The sequence below is a fragment of the Elephas maximus genome, chromosome 6 (genome assembly GCF_024166365.1).
Source record: "Elephas maximus indicus isolate mEleMax1 chromosome 6, mEleMax1 primary haplotype, whole genome shotgun sequence".
Taxonomy (NCBI): domain Eukaryota; kingdom Metazoa; phylum Chordata; class Mammalia; order Proboscidea; family Elephantidae; genus Elephas; species Elephas maximus.
The window spans coordinates 67,326,434-67,352,869 of record NC_064824.1 but is presented as its reverse complement, the minus strand read 5'-3'; the positions used below and the strand labels follow the sequence as shown (position 1 = coordinate 67,352,869).

The 26,436-nt window shown below is 40.1% G+C and overlaps 1 protein-coding gene across 2 annotated transcripts in view; it reads left to right on the top strand.

The window, feature by feature from the left end:
* LRP2 (LDL receptor related protein 2) overlaps window positions 1-26,436 on the top strand; it is a 178,220-nt gene that overhangs the window by 142,111 nt on the left and 9,673 nt on the right. For both annotated transcript variants that reach the window (XM_049887376.1, XM_049887375.1), the window contains exons 61-72: window positions 582-719; window positions 2,857-2,979; window positions 5,032-5,160; window positions 8,733-8,864; window positions 9,718-9,849; window positions 11,562-11,705; window positions 13,071-13,236; window positions 16,936-17,064; window positions 19,521-19,741; window positions 20,731-20,907; window positions 23,377-23,496; window positions 25,867-25,957. In XM_049887376.1, the coding sequence (XP_049743333.1) occupies window positions 582-719; window positions 2,857-2,979; window positions 5,032-5,160; window positions 8,733-8,864; window positions 9,718-9,849; window positions 11,562-11,705; window positions 13,071-13,236; window positions 16,936-17,064; window positions 19,521-19,741; window positions 20,731-20,907; window positions 23,377-23,496; window positions 25,867-25,957 (1,702 nt within the window). The remainder of the gene's footprint in view (window positions 1-581; window positions 720-2,856; window positions 2,980-5,031; window positions 5,161-8,732; window positions 8,865-9,717; window positions 9,850-11,561; window positions 11,706-13,070; window positions 13,237-16,935; window positions 17,065-19,520; window positions 19,742-20,730; window positions 20,908-23,376; window positions 23,497-25,866; window positions 25,958-26,436) is intronic.

Below are 26,436 nucleotides of genomic sequence, written 5' to 3'. Positions count from 1 at the left end.
AACATTGCAGGTAGGAAAAGAATACTTGAGCAATGAATGAACTAGTATAAAGAATTTGAGTGTTAGAACATACTGAATTTATAATATTCAAGAGTATCTGAATTGCATGATGTAATATAAAATGTCATTAGAAGTATAAAGCCAGTGTGATCATTCACATTTTAGCCTTCATGAATCGGTGAATAAATATTAATTGTTAGGATGATCTGTGATGGCTATTATTAATGATGTTACTGCCATGTCATAAGTTTCAAAGAGACTAGATAAATGTGTGTTGGATAAAGCCAGTCCTGACACGGTGGAGGAGTTAAACTCACCTGTGGAGAAAAAAGTCCAGTGCTACCCACCAGATGATTGATTCATGTCATTGAAATTGTGATGCTTGTGAAACCCAACTGGGCTTAGATAACTGTCCTTAAGAAATAACCCATCAGAAGCCCAGACAGTTTAAGGCCACAGTACATCTGGTGAATAAAGAAAAGCAGGCTATAGTGGGAAGAGCTAATGGAAAAAATAACACGATGGCTTTTCAAAACTAGTAAGTTTTTCTAATAATTTGAATGTCTCCTCCCTATTGACAGCTACCCGCTTTCCCAATGGTGCATACTGTCCAGCTACTATGTTCGAATGTAAAAACCATGTTTGTACCCAGCTAATTTGGAAATGTGATGGTGAAGATGACTGTGGCGATGGTTCCGATGAAGAACTTCACCTGTGCAGTAAGAGGGAGAAAAATGGAGTGTGTGAGAATGGTGTTGTCTGGCAAAATCTCAGTGTTACATGCAGCATGTGGTATAGTTATTGTACAGTTTCTGAGGAGTGTGACACATGATCAGCACTGGTGTGATTTCACTCGGCCTTCCTGCCAAGTAATATGAGAAAGTTTGGCAAACGTCCATGGTTTTGAATATTTCATGGCATTAGAAAGTAATTTCTTTAAAAGAAACCTTACTTCGAAGCACAATAAATAGACCTGCTGTGATTGAAGTCTGAGTGTGGGGGGCCCACTCACTTGCTGCATCCTACTTTTGGTGCCCATTGAGGCACCTCCTCCTAGTTAATCTGTAAAGTTACTTGCCTTTAACATCATGATTCAAGATCACCTAATTCCCTCGTGTCGTGTGAGGCACATGTACGCTTTTTTTTTTTTTAACTGGTGAATCTCAATTGGGGCACACATCAGAGTCACCCCGGGGAAGGAGGGTTGAAAAATCACATGTCCTGGCCTCACCCTAAGCCTATACCTAATGAACCAGGATTTCCAAGGATAGGGCCTGGGCATATCTAGTTTTTAAAAAAACTCCTTAGCTGATTTAGTTTAGTCTCCTGGTTGAAAATAGAATGAATTTGTTTGCTAGAACAGTGGCTTTCAAAAGTAGAGTCCCTGGACTAGGGATACCAGGATCTGCTGGGCACTTGTTACAAATATAAATTGGTGGACCCCACTCCAGACCTGCCGAATCAGAATCTCTGGTGGTGGGGCCCAGCTGTCTGTGCATTAACAAGCCCTTTGACTAATTCTGGTACAAGCTAAAGTTTAAGAATTTTGTGTAAGTAAAAGCCCTCAGTGCAGGACAGGATGCCCCAGCAGTATTTCTGCCAGAACTGAGTTCCCAGTCTGACTCTGCTGCTATTTGCTTCTGAAGTTCACATCATCTCTTCCTTCTCCTTTCCTAGATTTATCACTAATTTTTAGTCAGAGATTGGACTCTTTCCTTACAACATTTTTCTTCCTACCTCTTTACTTGTTAGAAACTGTGTTTTGTTTTTAACTTGCTGAATCTTGAAAAATATTTTAGGCATATATAACATTCTGTGAAGGAATCCTTTTGAAGTTGCTTCCAAGTTGTTGCCCATCGCGGGTGAAATAAAACTTGGGTGAAGCAGGAACATCACCTCATTAAACAATGGCCAACACTGTTTTATAATGTTGCACTTGCCTTTCATAGTAAATAATTCTTGCAATACTTTTACTTATAATACTTCTAAGAACAAGCTCTTGGATCTGACTTTTTTCTCCAAGTAACCTGATTACAAATCTATCCTTTTGATCCTTGGGTGTAGTGCAAAGGCAAAAGGAAAATCGAACAGGGCCCAAGTTCTTCATGTATAAGAACACACATGTATGTTTACTTTACCAAATTCCCAGTACATGCATAAGGGACCTTGTCCCCTGTACCTGGCTTCTACCAACAGCTAGAGGTCTAACTCTGAGAGTTCGATAAATGTAAGAGGTGAGGGGGAAGGAAAGCCCACCATAACACAAAACTTTAAGGGAAAGACTTCATACTTTAGAGATTCAATGACTACAGTTAGAGGGACCAAACAGTAGCCTCCTGGCCATTCAGATAAAATCCCATGTACGGATATCCTGCTGGCTTCTCTACCCTAATGGCCACCTGTGTCCTCTTCACTCTGTTCTGCAGCCACAGGGACCTTTGTTCAAGTTCAATACCTGCCATGCTCCTTCCTAACTCAGAACCTGCCCATAGGCAACCTCTCTGACCACCCTCCCACCCCAATCTATACCAGATTTCCTCAGTAGATGCTTTCATAGCACATCTCCTCTGTGGTTCTTATCTCAGTTATAATTGAATGGTTAATCTGTAGTATCTTTTTTCTGCTAGAATGAAATTCCATGAGGACAGGGACTGTGTCTTTCTTGTGCCCCGTTGTACCTTGTGCCTAGCACAGTGTCATAGTGTGTAACAGCTACTCAAGATGAATTTGTTGATTGATTGATTCAATGAATGAATGAATGAATAAAATAAACATGTTGGTACGGGAGCCTTTCAGATATTGACACTCATGTTCTACACTTAACTTGTTATTTCATTTTTCTATCTTTCCTTTCAGTTAATGTTCCCTGTGACTCACCATCCCGTTTCCGTTGTGACAACAATCGATGTATTTACAGACACAAGCTGTGCAACCATGTGGATGACTGTGGAGATGGAACTGATGAGAGGGAGGAGCAGTGTAAGCAAAAATCAAAAGGGAGAAGATAAAGCTAAGGGCCCCAAATTGTCTGCAGTACACAAAATGTACCTTTTGGATTTCAGTTATTTCTATGGAGAAGTTGGACCTATGGCTACAGATCTCTGTGTGCTGATAGAAATTTGTTTACAAGACCATATAAGCACATGAATTTCTCAGATGCAACCCCACCACTGCCCACTTATATCTGTCTCATTTGAGCCCCTTCGTTTTTTAGTCTTTGTTTAAACATTGAAAAAGCAAACATGAGATATTGGTATGACTTTTCTTCTTGGATTCATTGCTACTTCACAAATTAGCGGTTTACTTATTTTCAAAAATGCACTTGGGCAGTCTCCGACCTAATTGCCAATCTAAGGATGTCAATGACACCATTCCTTCTCAGCACCCAACTGAAAAGATCGTGTCCGATAAGGCAGCACTGGTGTTAACAGAGCTTACCCAATATCCTTCTTTCAGATGAAAATGCATTTGAAATCTATCTAGTTTAAGGTAGAAATTTCAAACTGGCTGCATTTAATATTTTAGATACCAAAAAATTTGTGAATTTTCTTTACTTTTGGAATGTCTTAAAATCTATCCATTGAAGGAGAGAACTGATCGATATTTTAGGCAATTTAATATACCTGCAGAAAAGCCAGTAAAGAAACTTATTTGCCAGGTTGCAATTGCTTTTCTTTTTTCCTCAAATGGTATTATCTGGGAACCTTTACAGAAATGTCCAATTTTTCCATTTTATGTTCCTTGTATTGTGCGGCCTTAGGATTCTGTACCTTGACTCACTACCAGCTTCCATTCGAGTGGGGGCTGTGTGTCAATGAGGACTTTGACTCCATTGCAACATTTGTACCTATTTATTTTATTTTTTGGCAGAGAGGAACCTGTGGCTAAAAGATTGTTGCAGTGTTTATTCGAGGCACAACACAAAAGGATGTAAAACTGGAAATAAAGCTTTTTTTTTTTTTTTTTAACTGGAGTACCTCTCCCTTTTGCCCACTAATATTGCATTTTTTTTTTGTGGACCAAGACATTTGTGGGATTTGGTCAAAGCAGAGAGTGGAAAAGGGAAGCAGAAAGCTTTTATTCTTCCCATAGCTCTTGAATCTGTTTTGTTTCTTCGCCCTGATGCACCCGTGTTTCGACTGATTGTCAATTATATTCAAGCTATCTAGAAAAATACATAGGCAGTCGTTTTACACAACTGAGATGTTTTACTGGGTCTTTGCCACTCAAAACCTTTTTAAAATTAAGAATTATTATCTAGAAGCGGTTGGTTTTTCCCATATTGCAAATTTCTAGACTTTATATTCTTTCTTTTCTGCTTATAAATCAACCAGTTCTTAGCTGAGCTTATCTCATTCTTATCTGCCTTGCCAAACTCAGGGAATGGCACCCAGTGCACATTACTAACATTCTATTTTCTAACCTCTTTTCTCTAGATCTACAAGTTCAGTAAACACGTGGTCTGTCTTCCAATTTTTCAGAGGTGACAGCTTTATGAAATGCTTTGTCATCGCATAACATGCATCTCCATCCTTCTTACCTCCAATATCACTTTCCTCATCGCTTGCCTCTCAGTTGTTAAGCCACTGGCAAATATTGTATGCTTTTATTATGGAACTATGCTACTTCTGTTCCCATTCTTTTTTTTATTCAGGGTAATGAATGCTAGCTGCTGCAACCAAAAAATTTCAAATCTTAGCAGCATAACATAATGAAGACTTAGTCTGGCTCATAAAGGCCAGTGTAGGTTGCACAGCCCTCCTCTATCTTGTAACTATGCCATCTGGAATATATATTTCTAAGGTTGCCATAGCAGGGTAAGAGGCATATGGGCTTTTATTGCTTAGTATAGAAGTGGCACAGTCAATTGGCCAGAACTAGTCTCATGATCCCAAACTAACTGCAAAGGATACTGGGAAATGTAGGGAGGCAGGGGTTGATCCGGTGAACAATACTTGTTTCTGCCACTGGGGGAGGCATCTTGTTTCACAGAAGAAAAACTTCTGACTTTAATTTGTCCTTAAATTATAGGTAGGGCTCCGACTCCTAGACCTTGTACAGAAGATGAATTTAAGTGTGGCAGTGGACACTGCATCCCACAGAACTATGTATGTGATAATGTCGATGACTGTGGTGACCATTTTGATGAAATGGGTTGCAGTAAGTAAATACTCATTTTTATATGTCATTGTAGTAACTCATGTTTACCTAATTCAAGTGTGCAATAACAATAAAGGAGATGATAACCACGCAATTATCTCCGAACTTCATCAGCCTATCGCTGTTTGAGTTTGCTCCAGCTCATGGTGATCCCATGTGTGTCAAAGCAGAACTGTGCTCCCTAAGATTTTTAGTGACTGATTTTTCAGAAGTAAATCACCAGGCCTTTCTTCCTAGGTGCCTCTGGGTGAACTCAAACCTCCAACCTCCACTACCCAGGGATTTCATTCACACTGTAGCTACCTGTTAAGGAGTACTTAGTCTATATACCCTCTCCTCACTTATCGACATGGTTAGGCTTCAAAGACCAGGTTGTTATATAAAATCAGGATTATGCAAAGGTAGAGGATGGCCACATCAGATCACAAAGTGGAGGATGACTACATCATATAACTTCCAAGTTACATCATTATATAACTTCCAAGTTACATCATTACACAACTGCCAAACCACTGGGAATCATGGCCCAGCCAAGATGACACATAACCTTGACCGTCAAAGTCAGCATTACTCTTGCCTTGCACCTTGGCATTCTTTATTGCCAGACATATGCTGTTAATGTCCAAAATAGCCGGAGAGTAGATTTTTCATAAAATTGTCATAAATGTGAAATGTCAGATGATGAGATAGTTGTTAAGTGAGAAGGTGTACTAGACCCTGGGCTAAACACTCTACATTGGTTATTTCATTTCATTAATCAGTCCTATGAGTCAGGTATAATTACCCCTTAGCACCCTCTTAAAGGTTATGTAAATTGCCCTAGACCTCCTAACCTTAATTGGTGAAGTCAGGATATGAACTCTGCTTTACCTGTATCCAGAGCACATCCTCATACTAGTTCATTAGATGCTTCTAAGCACCTTGTAGCCAAATATTTTCCTTATTACTCTGTGCATTTTTTCATCTTATGCTAATACATGCGGTACCTTTGGCATGTGGCTTTAGATGTCAATCAGGGGTAGATGATAAAGATAGGAATGCTGTAGGGAACCCTGGAAGGAACATTTATTTTTATTTAAGTAGAGGTTAGGCTTTGTGTAGGGAAAGGGTGATGAACACAACTGAAAGATAGTTCTGTATCAGTATTGTGGTGGAAAGGTTGGAATGACATGCTAATAATTCACACCTTTATAGTCCTAGATAGCTTATGAAGTACTTTTACATACGCTATCTAATTTGCTCTACTAGGTAGCTGTTTATATTTCCATTTTATAAAACCAAGCTCTGAGAGCATAAGGAAGTTGGTTGTGGTCACACAGCATTGGCGTTTTCGACGTAATGAAGTGACTTAATGAAATATTTAAAAAGCACGAACATGGGGGGAATTCACAAAGCTGGATGGCAGATTCTAGTTCTGATGTCCAGAGACTGATATGAACTGTTCCAGGAGTTTGGGTCAAATGTTGCTTTCCTTTTTAGTTGTCTGTGTCAGTTAAAAGGCTTAAAAAGCGTTTACGTAAAGAAAGTAAGAAGCACAGACATGACTTCGGGTATGCGGGCAGCATCGTTTTTCAGATGCTAAGTGGATATATCGTGTGGAATTCAGTCTTACTGCTGTGGCAGATATTTTGGCTGAGGCATAAAATCCTTCTTTAAAATACCAGCTGTAACGTATTTGCCATTTTTTAACTTTCCTTTCTCTTCCTTTTCCTCCTCCTTCCCCCTTTCCTCATCCTCTTCCTCCCTCCTCTTCCTCTCCCACTTCCTCACTGAGGCACTTGAAACCTATGTCTGATTTTTAGAAAATATTTAAAAACCTGAAAGACATTACTATTTCTAACATTAGGGAGCTCTAAAAGAAAGAAGTTAACTTCAGGTTGCAAATATTATTGATGTGATTATAAAGATAGACTGGATTGCTATTTCTCTGTCTAGTAGTTCTTATTCCTTCTTCATAAAATGGAAAATAGAATGATTTTATATGTCTAGATCTGGGGAAACTAGTTTTTATGTGGATTAAAATGGTCTAATGAAATGCAAATAAATGCAAAAAGTTATCAAATTTGAAGAAGACCCGCACAGTTTTACATGGTTTCAGCTCTTGTTTAAGGACTTCTTGCTTTATGAGACTATGACCCATTCTAGGGAGCATTTTGTCTGCTGGGACCCCTCTTTACATTATAGATTTTAGAGCTGGAGGAGATTACAGAGTTTGTTTATACACAGTGAGACACAGAAAGGTTATGTATCTGACTCAAAAAACCAAAACCAAACCCATTGCTATCGAGTCAATTTCAACTCACAGCGACCCATAGGATTTCCAAGGAGTGGCTGGTGATTCAAGCTGCTGATATTTTAAGTTAGCAGCTGAACTCTTAACCACTACGCCACCAGGATTTCCATCTGACTCGAGGTTACCCAAATTAATAAAAATTGATCACATTTATTTAGCAGTGTAGAGTGGTCACAACCAACCTTACAGAACAACAAATCAGACAACCTAGTTGGACTGGAGAAATTCCTAGGAAGACACAAAACACTGAGACTTATTCAAGAAGAATAGACTTGTTAAGCAATATGTAGTTGTTAAGAACTCAGACTAGAATTTTATTATAAGGCTTACATGTATACATTTGATATACATATCAACTCCAAGGACAGCGTTCTATTCAATGTCACTGAGCTTTATTTTGTGGTCATTTTTCTTTTTTTGAAACTTTTTTAGTCTATTGAAACCATATATGCAGAATGCCTCTCCATGTATGCCTATTTATGGTTCTAATAACAGTTTATGACTATTTGCATTTACTGCATCCTGGCCAGCTTGGAGATATAGATACAGTTGGTCAGTGTTTCCAAACTGTATACCTCTTATAACTATAATTTCCTCCTATTTGTAACTTTACTTAACCAGTTATCAGTGTTCTTTATGTAGCTCTTAAAAGTATACAGAGGAAAAAAAAAAAAGTATACAGAGGAATAGTAAAGACTGCATGATTTTACATTCAGAGAAAACTGGTTTGAATCCTTGCTGTGCCATATTCTAGCTGTGTAATCTTGGGCCAAATATTTAACTTCTCTTACTCTTAGTATCCTTATCTATAAATACGTAATTACTTCACAATTTTGTTGCAAGATTAAATAGTTAAACAGTACAGTGTCTGACACATAACAGGTACTCAGGAAGTGGAAACGATAGTCATTGTGGTTAGTAAATATTATCCAAGGTAGTAGAACCGGTAATGACAGTTGCAATAAGTTACTGTGTGCTCATTTCTGCATAGTCCTAGAGCCCAGAATTGGATTCTCTGTGGATGAGCCTGACAGTGCTGAGTATAATGGAAAGATTGCCTCAAGGATCTAACAGGCCATTAGCAGAAATGACAATCTAGAGGCTCCCTACCCTGTACAAAGGCTTATTCAGAGGTCTCATATCAAAATATCCTATAATAGGCAGGCCAGAGAATAGTTAGTGATGGGTTGGTGTTCCCCCTGATGTACCACTTGACTGCTCATTTGTGAGTGATCTAGTTTATACCTTTCATTTGTAATGCTGGGATTTTGTTTTTCAGATCTAGGAGAACAAAGATCATGTGCTGAAAATCTGTGTCAACATAATTGTACCCAATTAAGTGAAGGAGGATTTATCTGCACTTGTAGGCCTGGGTACAAAGCCAGTACTTTGAACAGAAACTTATGTCAAGGTAGAGTATATTTCCTTCAGTTCTTATTAGGAGAGCCTTGTACAGTATACATTCATCACTCATTCCCTTTTATTAAATCACCGTTTATTTCCCTTAATGATTCCCCCCCTCCCCACCCACCGTATACATACACGTGCTGTCTTACCAGTGCCTAGCAAAGTGCATGGCCAGTAAATGTGGAATTGATATGAATTATTAAGGCATTGGTGAGATGGCTGCTAAAGTATCAACATGTGAGCTAATTTAAAAGAAAAATAAACACGTCTTACTTTCTAAGTCAAACAGCATGTATTTATTATATAGCTACTTATGCCAGACAAATTAGTTCTAAAGTATGGACTCGGAAGGTAACTTACTAAGATGGTAAGTGATGAGTATGATTTTAGTTTTCTTTTAATTTACTGTTTTTAACTCATGATGTGTCATATTCAGATGGTTGTAAAATTTCTTTTGGGAGCTGAAGCTTTTTAAGAACTCAATTGAAAATCCAAATCAGTGATTCCCATGCCTGAGCAAAAGGGAAGTGATGTCAAGCAATAACAACAAAATGACAGCTACTTTACTACAGGGGAAATTTTTGCTCACTATGGAGCAGATTCAAGCTGCTTACCAGCTTTGGAACTTTGGGCTTAATAATAGTCTATACTTCATAGAGGATTTTTGGAAGATTAAATGAAAAAAGCATGTGAAACACTGTCTAAAACTTAGTAAGTATTCCAGCTATGTTGGATATTGTTGCTCATTTTCATCTGTACTCTTCGTAGTCCTCTTCGTGAATATGAATTTAAACAGAAGCAGAGTCTGTAAGCAATGGGTGGGAGCAAATATTGCATGTTTTTTTTTTTTCCCTCAGACATCAATGAATGTGAGCAATTTGGGACTTGTGCCCAGGACTGCCATAACACCAAAGGAAGTTATGAATGTGCCTGTGTGGAGGGATTCAAGTCTATGGGTGACCCCTATGGAAAACGATGTGCAGCTGATGGTAGGGTGGTTTCATATTGGGATTAATTGACTTTTGGGGGAATAAATACTAATGAGTAATGAAATTGCAGAATATAAACGTCAGTCCCTAAGAGCCTTGTTTTTAACTCACTAGCTACTTCTTTCCCAATACCCATCCAGTCTCTTCTCCTCTTGCATCACCTGCTAGCTTAAAACCATCACTACGATCCCACAACAAGTATGTAAGATTTAAAATGATAAGAGTCTGGTGTTACTGGTTATTATGGGTTTAGCCCCTTGCCCAACCTTGATAAAGATTTCAAAAAGTGGACAAGATGTCAGCCTCTAAAAGGCTCCAGTGACAACAAAGGTTGCATGTGTAATGATTATCAGCAGAAGGAAATTAATGAAGCCATCTAGCTCCCACCTGCATGGAGATCAAGATTCAAGGTCCTGTAATTCAAGACGTGTCACAAAAACAGTCATATTGAATTGGGACAAATCAAGGATGCTCTGTTGGCAGATTCCCCCCGACCCTGGTTTTTTTTTTTTTTTTTTTTTATTGTTGTTGTTCATGAACTTCTGATCACAGACAGACTGGAGTCAATCGTTCTATATTTTAACCTAATTCCAGTATCTGAGAATCAAACCTGATATAAAGCAGTAATCAGTACTAGATAGAAATGACAAGAGGAAGCATAAGTATAATATTTCCAGAGGTCTGATCTAAATTGGAAAACCCTACTTAGGGGTATAGACCTTATAGATTTGGAGTTTGTGCTAGAGTAAAGGACTTGATAAGGAAAGAGCAGGTTTGTTTTGCAAATTAAGGGTACAATGGCTAAAATGGTTGTTCGATTTCTTCATACAAATAGGGTTCTTAAAGCAAATATTTGACTAGCATGCTTAAATATTTTACCCTCCAAACATTTCTGAAACTAATAAAAACTAGGGTAAAGGCATTTGAACAGTTGTTCGGGTAATTAAGCAGCAAATTAGAAATGTTTAAATCTTTGAATGGAGGACATGACTGAAATAAATTAGAATATTTGAGATAGAGGGAATATGTAAAATGAACTATTAAAATTTACTTAAATTGGAGTCGATTGATATTATTCAAGTAAATTAAAAGCAAAATTCCAAACTGTGCATCTTGGGATGAGTCACCAATGAAATAGCTGCTTTAGGGAAAAATCAAGAATAAGCTTTTTTTTTTTTTTTCATTAGCTAGGAGCTAAATTGGGTCATAGAGCTGATCACCTGCTAAAAAACCTGTCAGTAAAAAGTAAGAAATGAGAACTTTCTGGTAGCTTTTTAGTAGAGCTCCTAACACTATTTCTTCTGTGAGATGGAATGTCTAAATCTTGTCTGTTTAATGGTAGTGAAGAAAGAAATCAAATCAGTGAAAATATAGATTATATAGGGGTTAGGAAGTGGGGAAAAATTCCTTTTCCATCTTGCCTTGCTCTAAACCTCCTCCTTAATAAAGAACTAAAGAATTGATAATACACCTAACAATATGTTAGCTTTCCACCTGAAATAGAGATAAAAATGTCCATGGTCATTGATTTTGCAACCCAGCTGGGTAGTCAGCTCAACTGATTAGCAGGGATAGTCAGATTCCTTTAAAAACCTATGTTTTTAAAGCAAGGGTTTGTGGATGGATACCTGATATGCATTGTAAATCTTACTGTATATAAAAAGGTTGATGTGGAATTCAGAAAGATAAAGCAGCTTTTCATTTTTTTACAGGTAATCCTCCTTTGTTACTACTGCCTGACAACATCAGAATTCGAAAATATAACCTTTCATCTGAGAAGTTCTCAGATTATCTCGACAACGAGGAGCATATTCAAGCTATTGACTATGATTGGGATCCCGAGGGCATAGGCCTCAGTGAGTATAAACTTTGGCATCTGTCGTTGGTATTCGCTGAATTAATTAAATTTTTAGGTGTTGAATTTTGGGGATAGATGAATTCTGTTGCATGACTGGAAGAGGAAGCTCTATCTATCCTGCTTGCACCTGACACCTTTTGGCCTTCGATACCAGCTAACCTTTCTTGACTTCTTGCCAAACCTTCTCTCCCATCTCTGGGGATTATCCTTACAATACCACCTCACATCTCCATGTACTTCAATGTTTGCTTATATAGATGCTGTTTTTCCCTACCATTGTACACTTGTAAAATTCCTACTCCAGCTCAGCTCAAATGTTACCTGCTGTCATTCCTTCTGGCAGAGTTCTGTGATTACTCACACATACGCCTGTTGTATTTTATATTCACTCTTCCTAAAGCATGTGTTATATTGGGTTATAACTACATGTGCACATAGTTTTCTTCCCATTTGCTCTTTGGATGCAGAGATTGAATCTAACTTATCTCTATGTGCCTAGCACCTTGCCCGGCATCTAGGATAGTGTACAGGGTGGGTGCTCTAGAAATTTAGTTGGATGAGTGAAAAAATGGATGACTCCTATTGTGGAGTCTCTCATGGCTCTGCAAGGTGTAGGGGTGATGATCTATGGAGCCGGAGTTAAAAAAAAAAAAAAAAAAAACGCCTTCTATGTCGGTTAAACTCATCTACTAGCTTTATGACCTTAAACAATTCTATAGCTCTCATTTTTTTAAATCTATAAAGTAAATGTAGTAATGTGGTTCTGCTGGCCTACCTTTGAGGTTGCTTTGAAGATTGAATATGATAACAGATGTGAAAATGCTTTGCAAACTGTCACGAACTATACCAAATGTAAGATTTATTATTGTTATATTTTTAACTTCACTATGCAATACAACAAGCTTTTTAAGAATGGTGTTTACCTAGAAAACCAGCAGGTTCTCAGCATATACCTTAAATAGCCTTCTACTATCCTTTCGTCTGTAAATAAATTGGACTTCTCATTTACGTGGCTCTTTCATGGCTCTCCACAGCTTGGCCCTTGTTTATGTATATATTCAGCTCAAACTAGAGCTTGAAACTAGCATATGATCCTAATGAGAGTGAATAGGCTCTTGGCTGAAATATATTTTAATGAATTACCCTCAAATTGAAGCAGTTAAGTAAATATCAGTAAGTTATCAGTTGAAGCATTTATAGCATAAAAGGATTTTATCATATCAGTGTAATTGAATTATTTGTAATTTAAGGAACTGTACTTTTTTTAAAAATGTGGAGCTGTCAATAATGAACAGTACTCACCTGTTCCTCCCTTAGCAGATATTCTTAGTATGAAACTGACCCATGTGTCTTGCCTCTGCAGGTGTCGTGTATTACTCCGTGCTAGGGGAGGGCTCTAATTTCGGTTCTATCAAATGTGCCTATATCCCCAACTTTGAATCCGGTAGCAATAATCCTGTGCAGGCAGTTGACCTGAACCTGAAATACATAGTGCAGCCAGATGGATTGGCAGTGGACTGGGTTGGAAGGTAAATTTGCCACTCTCTTGCCTATTTGTGTTTTCCTTGCCAGAGCTCCCTGCTGCTGTCCGTGTTACAGCTGGGTCCAGATGTGCATACATGCAGCCCCTGGTGCAGCTGAGTGATGCCCAGGCTGGCTCTAGCTCCAGCAACCAGCTCTGTTTACTCCAGTGTGTCGTATAAACATTATCATTTCCTATATTGTATGTGTGCCATGGAAAAGTTTGAGAAATCACCAAAGTCAAGATTCTATAGTCTATCTAGGAGAGCATTCTTACAGAGTTCTGGATTCCAAAATCAGTTTTCACTATGGTGTTGTTGTTAGGTGCCGTCGAGTCGGTTCCAACTCATAGCGACTCTATGCACAACAGAACGAAACACTGCCTGGTCCTGTGCCATCCTTACAATCATTGTTATGCTTGAGCTCATTGTTGCAGCCACTGTGTCAATCCACCTCGTTGAGGGTCTTCCTCTTTTCCGCTGATCCTGTACTCTACCAAGCACGATGTCCTTCTCCAGGGACTGATCCCTCCTGACAACATGTCCAAAGTATGTAAGACACAGTCTCGCCATCCTTGCCTCTAAGGAGCATTCTGGCCGCACTTCTTCCAAGACAGATTTGTTTGTTCTTTTGGCAGTCCATGGTGTGTTCAATATTCTTCGCCAACACCACAATTCAAAGACGTCAGCTCTTCTTCTGTCTTCCTTATTCATTGTCCAGCTTTCAGATGCATATGATGCGATTGAAAATACCATGGCTTGGGTCAGGTTCACCTTAGTCTTCAGGGTGACATCTTTGCTCTTTAACACTTTGAAAAGGTCCTTTGCAGCAGATTTGCCCAAGGCAATGCGTCTTTTGATTTCTTGACTGCTGCTTCCATGGCTGTTGATTGTGGATCCAAGTAAAATGAAATCTTTGACAACTTCAATCTTTTCTCCGTTTATCATAATGCTGTTCATTGGTCCAGCTGTGAGGATTTTTGTTTTCTTTATGTTGAGGTGTAATCCATACTGAAGGCTGTGGTCTTTGATCTTCATTAGTAAGTGCTTCAAGTCCTCTTTGCTTTCAGCAAGCAAGGTTGTGTCATCTGCATAACGCAGGTTATTAATGAGTCTTCCTCCAATCCTGATGCTCCGTTCTTCTTCATAGAGTCCAGCTTCTCGGATTATTTGTTCAGCATACAGATTGAATGGGTATGGTGAAAGAATACAACCCTGACACACACTTTTCCTGACTTTAAACCAATCAGTATCCCCTTGTTCTGTCCGAACAAAGGCCTCTTGATCTATGTACAGGTTCCTCATGAGCACAATTAAGTGTTCTGGAATTCCCATTCTTCACAGTGTTATCCATAGTTTGTTGTGATCACACAGTCGAATGCCTTTGCATAGTCAATAAAACACAGGTAAACATCCTTCTGGTATTCTCTGCTTTCAGCTAGGATCCATCTGACATCAGCAATGATATCCCTGGTTCCACGTCCTCTTCTGAAACCAGCCTGAATTTCTGGCAGATCCCTGTCAATATACTGCTGCAGCCGTTTTTGAATGATCTTCAGCAAAATTTTGCTTGGGTGTGATATTAACGATATTTTTCTATAATTTCCACATTTGGTTGGATCAACTTTCTTGGGAATAGGCCTAAATATGGATCTCTTCCAGTCAGTTGGCCAGGAAGCTGTCTTCCATATTTCTTGGCATAGACGAGTGAGCACCTCCAGTTCCGCATTTGTTTGTTGAAACATCCCAATTGATATTCCATCAATTCCTGGAGCCTTCTTTTTCACCAATGCCTTCAGAGCAGCTTGGACTTCTTCCTTCAGTACCATTGGTTCCTGATTATATGCCACCTCTTGAAATGGTTGAATATCGACTAATTGTTTTTGGTATAATGACCCTGTGTATTCCTTCCATCTTCTTTTGATGCTTCCTGCGTCGTATAATATTTTCCCCATAGAATCCTTCACTATTGCAACTCGAGGCTTGAATTTTTTCTTCAGTTCTTTCAGCTTGAAAAACGCCGAGCGTGTTCTTCCCTTTTGGTTTTCCATTTCCAGCTCTTTGCACGTGCCATTATAATACTTTGTCTTCTCGAGACGCCCTTTGAAATCTTCTGTTCAGTTCTTTTACTTCATCAATTCTTTTTGCTTTAGCTGCTCGACACTCAAGAACAAGTTTCAGAGTCTCCTCTGACATCCATCTTGGTCTTTTCTTTCTTTCCTGTCGTTTCAGTGACCTCTTGCTTTCTTCATGGATGATGTCCTTGATGTCATTCCACAACTCGTCTGGTCTTTGGTGACTAGTGTTCAATGCGTCAAATCTATTCTTGAGATGGTCTCTAAATTCAGATGGGATAGACTGAAGGTCACTATGGTAGCATAGTTTATTAGATGAAGAAATGAGACACAATTCTCAACGAAGCAGTTGAGATGGAATATTTCTCTATATGGTAGTTATTTTGGAAATGATTAATGCACATCTTGTGTTTTAATCAGGCTTTGTAGACTGAACTGATTGGAAATTCGACCTTCCTATTTAATCTTTGGATTTGAGTTAACAGAGATGTGGGTTCCTGCACTTTACAAACTTCTAGAATCCCAGGGATCACAGCCATACATTTGGATGACCCTTAAGTAGGAACCTTAAATAGTATCATCATCAGGTAGATGCATGACATGGCAAACTGATGTGGAGAGGTTATTAAGCTTCTTCTTCAAGGAGGAGACTTGTAGTGAAGTGACATTTGTAGGGATGTGATTAAGTTAGAATCAGAGCTCAAGCATTCATAGAAACCCCTGTGCTCTTGAAAATGAACGAATAATAGAAAAATGTTTGAGAGGGAAAGTTCAGGGACTCACTGCCCTCCTGGAGAATGAAGAGTCATTTGCAATATAAATTAATTTTCACCTTTTCACAAACTTGTCTAGTGTTTCTGAAAGATTTGAGCATCTCTGAAGAAGTTAATTACATCCCCACTGTGCCTTTAGGTCAAAAGGAGGCTCATTTCAGTGTCTTCAGACAGGAAATAAAGCTTCAGAGAATTGTTATTAGAGTCAGGAAGTTGAAATGCTCAGCTTTAACGCTTCCTTCTGAAAGCCAGCCAAGCAATGGCAGGTCTATCTTCTTGTTTGAAGTTTTACCTCATTCTCATCCTGAATGAATTATTGAATAAAGAAACTTCTGGAATTTTTTTTGTTTGTAAATACTGAGACCTGCAGCTTTAAGGTGTGTAAATAAGAATAGGATGGCCTTGCTGAGATTGTCTTTTAGAAAGACTATTTCCACTGATTCTTGGAGCTGATTCCAGATTCCTGATTGGTATGGCTCTTTGTTAAGGAGGAAACAGACTTATGGGAGCAATCAGAATTAAAGCGCCAGCCCATAGGTGTCTTAATGACTTCTCCCTGGAAGCATATGCCTCGTAATAATACTGATGTGAGTCCTGACTGCTTATTCAGCAGCTTTGGCTGATAAGGCTGAAGCCCCCTCCATCCCTCACTCTTCCACGTGTAACCTTCCACAGATGCCCCCTTGGCTGAAGAGATTGGGGCATTCCTGAGAGAGGGGCACTGTGTCAGATCACGGGTATCCTAGTAGCTGTCTTGTCGGTTAGAATTTTCAACCTAAATAACCTCATCTTCAAATCTTTTCCCAAGAAGTGGCCAGTCTAGCCTTTTCCATTATTTAACTTTGTCTCTCTAAATTCAGGCATATTTACTGGTCAGATGCCAGAACAAAACGGATTGAGGTGGCTAAGCTTGATGGAAGGTACAGAAAGTGGCTGATTTCCACCGAACTAGATCAACCAGCTGCAATTGTTGTGAATCCCAAACTAGGGTAAGTATGCAAAGGATTCTTGATGTTCTAGATATTTTCCAATGAATTCTCATAGAAGTACATGTCTCTAATGATTTTTTAAAAATTGTACCAAAGTTGTTCTTGGACAATAAAAATAGCCCAATGTATAATATTCTTACCATATGCCAGCTACTATGCTAAGTGCTCTCTGTACACATTAACTCATTTTAATCATACAAAAGCCGTATGGATTAGGCATAACTTTTTATCTCCTGTTTACAAATGTGGATGAGATAATATCCTGTTACTTTATTCAGCAATCGCTGGCTATAATATAAGGTAGAAAAGGATGAATGCCACAATCAAACTATTGTGAACACTGTGGTAGGCCTACTACTTGCAGAGGATCAGAGAAGATTATAGCTAGGGAGTTGACTTTAACTGAACCTTGAAGATTAGGACCCACTGGGAATATAATAGGTGATAAAGTATGTGGTTCCCAGAGAGATCAGTATGGATGAGAGTGAGGTTAAAGACAGACCTGGTTGGTTGTCTTAGATGTAGACAGACAGACAGAGACAGGGCGGGCTTCATAAGCACAAGACATGGACATAAGCATGAACAAGGTCATGAAGGAGGAAAACTCATTCTGTCTACCAGTTTTTTTTTTTTGATTGAGATATAATTTATATGCTGTAAAATTCATCCCTGTAAAGTGTACAATTCAGTAGCTTTTATTATATTCAGAGTTGTATTTTCTATCACCACAATCAACTTTGGAACATTTCTATTACCCCAAAAGAAACCCTGCATCACTTAGCTGTCACCCTCTAATCTTCTCATCCTTCCTCCACACCCCAGTCCTGGCAACCACTAATCTAATTTCTGTCTCTATGGCTTTGCCTATTTTGGACATAGCCTACAATTGGAATCATTCAGTATGTGCTCCTTTGTGACTGACTTCTTTCATATGTACATTGTTTTTAATTGGAACAGAACAAGGTGATATTCACCAGTTTTTGAGCCTTTTATTATAGGCTTTGGGCCTACTCAGTATACGGAAGTCTCTGGCCATGTTTTTTCCAGAGCCCAGTTTGTTTAAAATCCACACATTTCTCAATAGAACTTAAGGTTTGGTCTAGACCTGATAATTGGTTTAGATTGGAGTTTGCAAAATGGTAGCCAGGAGTATAAATATGGCCCATAAACATGTTTGATTTGTAGTCTTTGATCTTCATTAGTAAGTGCTTCAAGTCTATACAGAGCTCTACATTTGTTTACTTTAGTTGCCAACATTTAAAATTAAGAGAAAGAAAGAAAAATCTCAGTTTCTGGCTTGAAAAATCAGAACTATTAACACTAGGTAGGCCTGCATCCCTAGATGCAGTTTTGGCTAGAGGTGAGTCTGTTGCCCTTTTAGACAGGGCCTTGCTCTCCCCATCTGTGTCACTCATAACTGGCCCACTCCTCACATTTATCTCACCTGCCTGGTCTCACTAGATATTTGAGGTTTTGCAACTCCGTGTAACGCTTTACTGTCAGGCCATCTTCTTTTGCTTGCTTAGTGTCTTAGTTATCTAGTGCTGCTATAACAGAAATACCACAAGTGGATGGCTTTAACAAATAGCAGTTTATTATCTCATGGTCTAGTAGGTTCAAAGTCCAAATTCAGGGTGCCAGCTCCTGGGGAAGTTCCTTCATCATCAATCTCCCCTGGTCTAGGAGCTTCTCAGGGCAGGGACCCCAGGTCCAAAGGATGTGTTTTGCTCCTAGCCCTACTTTCTTGGTGGTATGAGGTCCCCATCTTTCTGCCAGCTTCTGTCTCCTTCTACCTCTTGTAAGATAAAAGGTGATGCAGGCCACATTCCAGGGAAACATCCCCTACATTGGGTCACGGCTGTCACCTGAGTAAGGTGTTCATCCTACCCTAATCCTCTTTAACATAACCTAATTTGGGCTCATTAACCACAGGCAGAGATTAGGATTTACAACATACAGGAAAATCACATCAGATCACAAAATGGTGGACAATCACACAATACTGGGAATTATGGCCTAACCAAGTTGACACAAATTTTGGGGAGACACAATTCAATCTATGGCACTTAGACAATTTCTTTACTATCACATATTAACTGGATACAAAATGCAGATTATAAAAGAGTTAGAACATAAACTCCATGTGTTTATATCTCACTGCCTCTCACATAGTAGGCACTTAATAAATAGTTCTTGAGGAATGGACAGGTTTCATAATTATATTTTTTACATGGTCTGAATATGTGTCTTTCAGACAGAGTTGGCCAGTTTCTATTAAGGAAATGCAGTTTTCAGGAAAGATAGGCCACAGATGTATTCGATTTCCCTTTGAAATAGTCACTTAGCACCCAGGTCACTGAGAAAAACAGATGATTACCCTACTAGAAGCCCATGCTCTGTTTTAGTGGAGAAGCTCCACTAGATTCAATGCTACAATGAAGAACCTTTTGTTACAGGCTTCTGTACTGGACTGACTGGGGAAGAGAGTCTAAAATTGAGTGTTCCTGGATGGATGGGCAACATCGGCAAATCTTGGTTTCCGAGGACCTTGGTTGGCCAACAGGCCTTAGTATTGATTATTTGAACAATGACCGGATCTACTGGAGTGATTCAAAGGAGAACGTTGTTGAATCCATAAAATATGATGGAACTGATAGGAGAGTCATTTCAAATGAAGGTTAGAAATGGATGAGAATTTGATATGTTTCTAGTCTCTTTGCCCATTTTGTCAGAAAGGAACACTGATCTTAGGAAATAGTTTATATACAGTTTCTTAGACACTCCTCAGCTCCCAGTTGGTGATTTCAAGCAGATGAATCCATTAGTAATATTTAAGTCCCTTTTTCCCCTTAAAACAAACAAACAAAACTTCTCAGCAGCCGACGCCCAAATAACTGAGTTTCCTGTTAGGTTGCTCTGATAGAGGTGTGGTTTATGCATACAAATATTAATCCATGTATAGCCACTTCCAGACGTGGTAGTTTTAGATTACTCACTCTTTACAGCAGGAAACATCTAGAAGGAGAGGGACACTTGATTTTTTATCCAGGCCCTGCAGAATTGCAACAATCCACACATATCACGTTTTTTTCTCCCTGACCAGTAGTGTCTTAAATTCAGAGGAAAAAAACCTCTGCCGTACAGATTTGTTTTCCAAAAATAAGATAAAATCAGCAAATTGGAAGTGAACTAAACCTGTTGCTGTTTATTCTGACTCCTAGGGACCCTGTAGGACAGAGTAGAACTTCCCCATAGGGTCTCCAAGGCTGTAATCTTTAATGGAAGCAGACTGCTACATCTTCTCCCACAGAGTGGCTGGTGGGTTCAAACTGTTGACCTTTCAGTTAGCAGCCGAGTGCTTAATCACTGTGTCACCAGGGCTCCTAAAAGTGAACTAGTCCCCTATAATTGTGTCAGGCAATATGCATTAATCTTGATTAATTTTCATCATCTTGATCTCCCAGTCAGCGTGCTTTTGTGATCATGTACAGAGACCTGAGTTCCTTAATGACAGTCTACCAGAATGTTCTGGGAGTTTCTAGGTGTTGCATTAGGGATAATTCAAGCAGAATGTATAATTCAAGCAGAAGTGGTGTTGGGATCTTTTCTTTTTAATAACCTTGTTTTGTTCCCTGTGTTTCCCCCGCACCCTCCGTGGATAAGCAGCAAGGAACCCTTATAGCCTGGATGTCTTCGAAGGCCAGATATACTGGACATCTAAGGAAAGGGGAGAAGTATGGAAGGAAGATAAATTTGGGAACGGAGATAGAGTGAAAGTGCTGACAATGAGCCCTTGGCTCACTCAAGTTCGAATCTTTCATCAACACAGACACAATCAGTCAGGTAAATATCGTGGAATAAGATGGTCCTTATCATCTGGAAACCATATTTCAAATTAATGACAACATTGTTGGAGAATGGTAGTGGATAATAATAGGTTGATCTCTTGGTGCATGAAAAAAATGTGTGTTTTAACCCAATAAAATTGAATGTCCAGTAAAATTATGCAAACCACTAACAGATATGAAATAAAAATATTTCAGTCCTCATTATTACTTAGAGTTATGGATATGTACCTGTAGACCACAGGACCCAGCAGGTCCTGGAACCCTGATAAGTACAAGTTGGATTGCTGAGTCACGAAATGAGTTCATAGATATCAGAAGTCTTATCTACTCTTGTAGTTGAAAGGCCAGGCTAGCCAATTTGTCCTAAGATATGTCAACCTTAGCTTAAAATTGTCAGCCGTATTCTCCTCCCCTCTTTCTCATTTTTTTAGTTCTGGGCCCTGCTTCTTCAGGTCACCTGTGTTCTAATTCACCCTTCAACATAGTACAGAGCAAGGTGAAAGGGAAAGGAAATGTTTTTTGCTGTGGTTTCCTCACCTTTTTTTGTTGTTGTTGTACTTTAAGTGAACGTTTACAGCTCAAGTTAGTTTCTCATACAAAAATATATACACACATTGTTATGTGACCCTAGTTGTTCTCTCTATAATGTGACAGTGCCCTCCTCCTTTCCACTCAGTGACCAGTCAACCAGCTCCTGTCCCTTTCTGCCTTCTCGTCTCTCCTCCAGACAGGAGCTGCCCATTCAGTCTCATGTAACTACTTGAGCTGAGAAGCACACACTTCACGAGTATCATTTTATGTCTTATAGTCCAGTCTAATCTTTGTCTGAAGAGTTGGCTTTGGGAATGGCTTTAGTTCTGGGTTAATAGGAGTTCGAGGGCCATGTCTTCTGGGGTTCCTCCAGTCTCAGTCAGGCCATCAAGTCTGGTCTTTTTACTAGAATTTGAGTTCTGCACCCTACTTTTCTCCTGCTCCCTCAGGGACTCTCTGCTATGTTCCCTGTCAGGGCAGTCATTGGTAGTAGCCCAGCACCATCTAGTTCTTCTGGTCTTAGGCTGATGGAGCCTCTGGTTTATGTGGCTGGAAGGGAAATTTTTGAGAAGAGGAAAGGAAATATACCTGGGCTGTGTACATCAGGTTCTGTCTTCAGACATCTGTTCCTTCAAAACCCTTATAAAGAGGATTTTATCCTCATCTCACAAATAAGGAAACTGAGGCTAAGAGAGATTTAATAACTTCGTGTCCAGTTCACACAACTAATAGATGCATTTAATTGCAGAAATGATCTTAAGTTCAGTACTGTCCAACCCAAAGTTCACTGCTTTTCTGTTCTGGTCCAGTGGTCAGCATACCTAGGCCCAGGTTGAATTCTATAGCTGTGAGGCATCTGGCAAGTCAACTCCCTTCCCATTCCTGCATGTGAAACAAGGGGAGAGCCTGTGCTCCTCATGAGTTCAGCGAGACCCTTAGTCAGCCTTGGTAAAATGAACTCCAGTCTGAGATCCCAGACAGAATACACTTGTGACAAACGCCTTTTCTAGTGAGTAGTTTGGCTTGTGTTGATGATAGTGACTGCCCACTCTTCAACCCTCTCCAACACACCCCAGGCCCTGCCAATAATAAATGTTCTTGTGCTCTAAGTGTTCCTGCGGTCTTATAGGCAGGAGGGGAGAGCACAGTACACCTGGGTGGCCTCTTGTCTGGTCCCTGCAGAGAAAGAAGTCTAGTACTGGTTGGTATTCAGGCAGAGGAGAGCCTGCCACTGAAGGAAAAGCATCTCAGCCAGTTAACACCCTGGACCCCCTTTGGAAAGCAATGGTGAGATATAGGCCAGAGACCCAGCCCAGCTGTGCTAGATTAACATTTACTCAGGTCCAGTGGTTCTCAAAATACCTCCCCAGGTGATTCTGATATATAGCCATGTTTGGGAATCATACCTCTAAATTCCCTTGTCTTTCAAATAAGGAAACTGAAGCTCAGAAGAAAGTTCTTGGAGAATGGGGGTGGAAATCACGTCTTCTGGATTGTATCTTATCATATCTTATGATTTATCCAAGTTTGGGTAGTGATAAATTTTGATATAATAATGGGCTCCTGTTGAGCCATCTAAAGTTGCTTTAGCACTGATTAGATTTTGAAGTTATGCAATGAGCCAGATAGATACAGAAACTACCTTCAAAAATCTGACAAGGACATAGAGGAGACAGGTGAAACCAATAGAAAATGTGGGTGGTGTGGAACTGGGATGGATGGCACAGAGGGCTATGTCAGCTTGTTGCGGTGGCAGGGGATGGTAGTTTAAGTGAGCGTGAGTAGCCAGGTGGCACACGATCTAGAGGTATTGGGATGCTGCCTGGGCTCTGCCACCACCTGGCAGAGTCACAGCCCAGTTGATGGGCATATGTTAGGTTGGGGTGTTCATTCTCTCCTCAGGACCTAACCCCTGTTCTTATCTGCTTTCCAGTGCCCAATCCCTGTAAAGATGTCTGCAGTCACCTCTGCCTACTGAGACCTGGAGGATACAGCTGTGCTTGTCCCCAAGGCTCCAGCTTTATGCAGGGGAGCTTCACTCAGTGTGATGCAGGTAGAGCTCGTCTGTCTGTGCATCACCTTCTGCAGGAGTCCCTGTGTGTTAGATCATTTACAGACTAGAATAGAAGAGGGATGAGAAATGTGGGAAATAAACAGAGTTGAATGGCACTCAAGGGGCCAAACAGAACTTGTGTCCCAAGGGTTTCTGATAATTTGTTACTAAGATCTCCAGAAATACAGATCCAATGCCCCTGAATCCACTGTTATATGGTTTTGTAAAGGCATTTTGAAGAGTGGGTTTTGTATAAGACCTCTTCATCCACCTCATACCGGGTTCCTATTGCCTTAGGAATCTATTTGGCCTTAATTGGAGTTCCTCAAGTTAGACAGCCATGCTGCTGAGGTGGGAGGGGGTTAAACAGCACGGTGTGGGACGGAGGTGGGGGGGAGGGGGCTCTAGAGGATGGTCACTGGTTTTCTCACATGCTCATTTTGACAACTGAAGTTTTGACCACTGAAAAGAGTCACATTTTGAAAGGTACCTTATGTTGTTGGGAGATGGAGGCTAGAATAAGGAGTTGTTGATTGTTGCCAAGTCAATTCAGATTCATGGCAACCTCCTGTGTTACAGAGTAGAGCTGTGGTCCATAGGGTTTTCAAGCAGGGCACTAGGCAGGCCTGCCTTCTGAGGGGACTCTTGGTGGGTTTGAACTGCCAACGTCTTGGCTAGTAGTCAAGTGCTTAACCTTTTGCACCACCCAGGAATCTTAGGTGGTGGTTTCTCATCCTAAATGCTATTCTTGGGTAAGAACTTTTTTCAATGTGTATTTTAAATTAAGGAGTTAATAAGAATCCTATTGCACAACCATAGGTAATAACTAATGTCCGTAAGTAGTACCCTGTACGTTAAAAAACTCATCCTGCAGTTGTCAATTCTGACTCATAGCAACCCTAGTGGCGCATGTAATGGCCTGCAGCCTTGGGGCTAAGTTTTAGCTGACCGGGCAAGGCAGAGGCTTAGCCATCTTCTACCACCAGGGGGAGCAAGTGCTTAAACAAGGCACCACCCTATGTCACCCTTTCCAACCTGAGTAGTTTACAGAATGAACTCAGGGAGAAAAAAACTGCTTCCCTCCTTCCCCCCTCCTCTACCACCATTCTTATCCCAGTGCCACTGGGGGAGATAGTGACAAGATTCTAGTATTTTGAGCTATAGATTGATCGTTTTTTGACATTTATCGCAGTTTCACATTGTAGGAGAGGCACTGTCCAAGTTGTTCACTTCATCTACTACTTCCCTCCTTTAAATTATTAGCCAGTGGTTTATGTTAAGGTTTACATTTAAAGGAACTTTAATCATAGTAAGCACATTAATGATGGTAGTTATTCCATATAGGGTCTTGGCTTGAATTAATTGGTTGATTAATTAGTATAAGTATTTACTGAGTTCCTACTGTGTATTAGACACTGTTGTAAGTACTGGAGACAACAGAAGTGAAGAAAGCTCTGAATGAGCTTATATTCTAATAGGACAATAAATAAACCAAACCAGTTGCCAATGAGTGGATTCTGGCTCATGGTGACCCCATGTGTGTCAGAGTAGAAATGTTCTCCAAGGCGTTTTCATCAGACCTTTTCTTCTGAGAGGGCAATAAATAGAGAAACCAATAAATAAAAATATATGGAGAAAACTAATCAGGATAAGAGGGATGGGGTGTGCTGGGCGGGCGGGGAGGGGGGTGGTGGGTAACTGGGCGTTCAGGGAAGGCCTCTCTGATAAAGTGAAATTTAAATAAAGACTTAGATTGAAGGACTGAGCCAGGAGACTATCAATGAAGACAAATGCAACAAACACTTCTTGAGCGTCTTCTTGGTAATGGCCCATCAGGCACATTCAAGGAGTACGTGGGGCTGAGAGGGGAGCAGGGCCCAGAGCGAGGGCCATTTTTGAGTACTTCTAAAATCAGGAGATCTCTACCTATCTAGCTATCCAGTACCGATGAACCTAAGTGTCCGTTGATGAGTCACTGATGCTTTAGAGCCTTTGGTGGAAGTTCTGAGGTGCGCCTCAACTGAACTCTTGATTTTAATGGTCAAAGAGGAGAGTTCTGAAAACTTCAAATGAGAATGTAAATGTCCTAAGAGATTCCTTTACCACAAGGTTCTTTTAACTATTAATACCTGCTCTGGAATCTAGCACCTCTTTCTTTTCTATCAAATGTATGTTACTCTCCAAGACCCTATTATTGTTAAGGAAATCCATTCGCCTAAGGGGAAGGGAATGTTTTCACAGGGAGACTAATCAGCTGCCCCTGTTCTATCCACCCCACCCCGACTCTGGGCACGAGGCAGGTTTGCATGGGGGCAGAGTGCTCTGCTGAGTATGGCCTGCTAACACATGCATGGCTTTCCCTTTCTGCAGCCATTGAATCTCCTATCACCATGCCCCCTGCATGCAGGTGTATGTACGGAGGAACTTGCTATTTTGATGAGAATAACCTTCCCAAATGCAAGTAAGTCTGAGTGTTGAGTTCAGAGCTGTACAGTTCACTAATTTTCATATTTTAACCCACTTGCCTTTCCTTGGGAGAGCCCACAGAGAACTAAGGCAGTGCTTCTCCAGCCATAATGTGCACAAGAATCAGCTGGGGATCTTGTTAAAATGCAAATTTTCATCCACCAGGCATTCTGCATTCCTAACAAGCTCCCAGGTGATGCCACAGAGTTGTGCACCATACTTTGGGTAGCAAGAAGTTAGAGAAGTGAAAACAGAATTTGTTTCCCACTCGCCTGGTACTGTCATTGGCAGTAGGATTGTGGGAGAATGGCGGTAAACAGGGCTGCTTTAGTACCAGGCACACATGACATGCAGAAAGACCGAACTGAGGATTTGGAAAGAAGAAGATTCTTGAGAAAGAAACAAGATAAATAGATGTCTTTAAACAGTATTGAATGAAAGCAAATGAAAGGACAGAACACCATCACGGTTTCC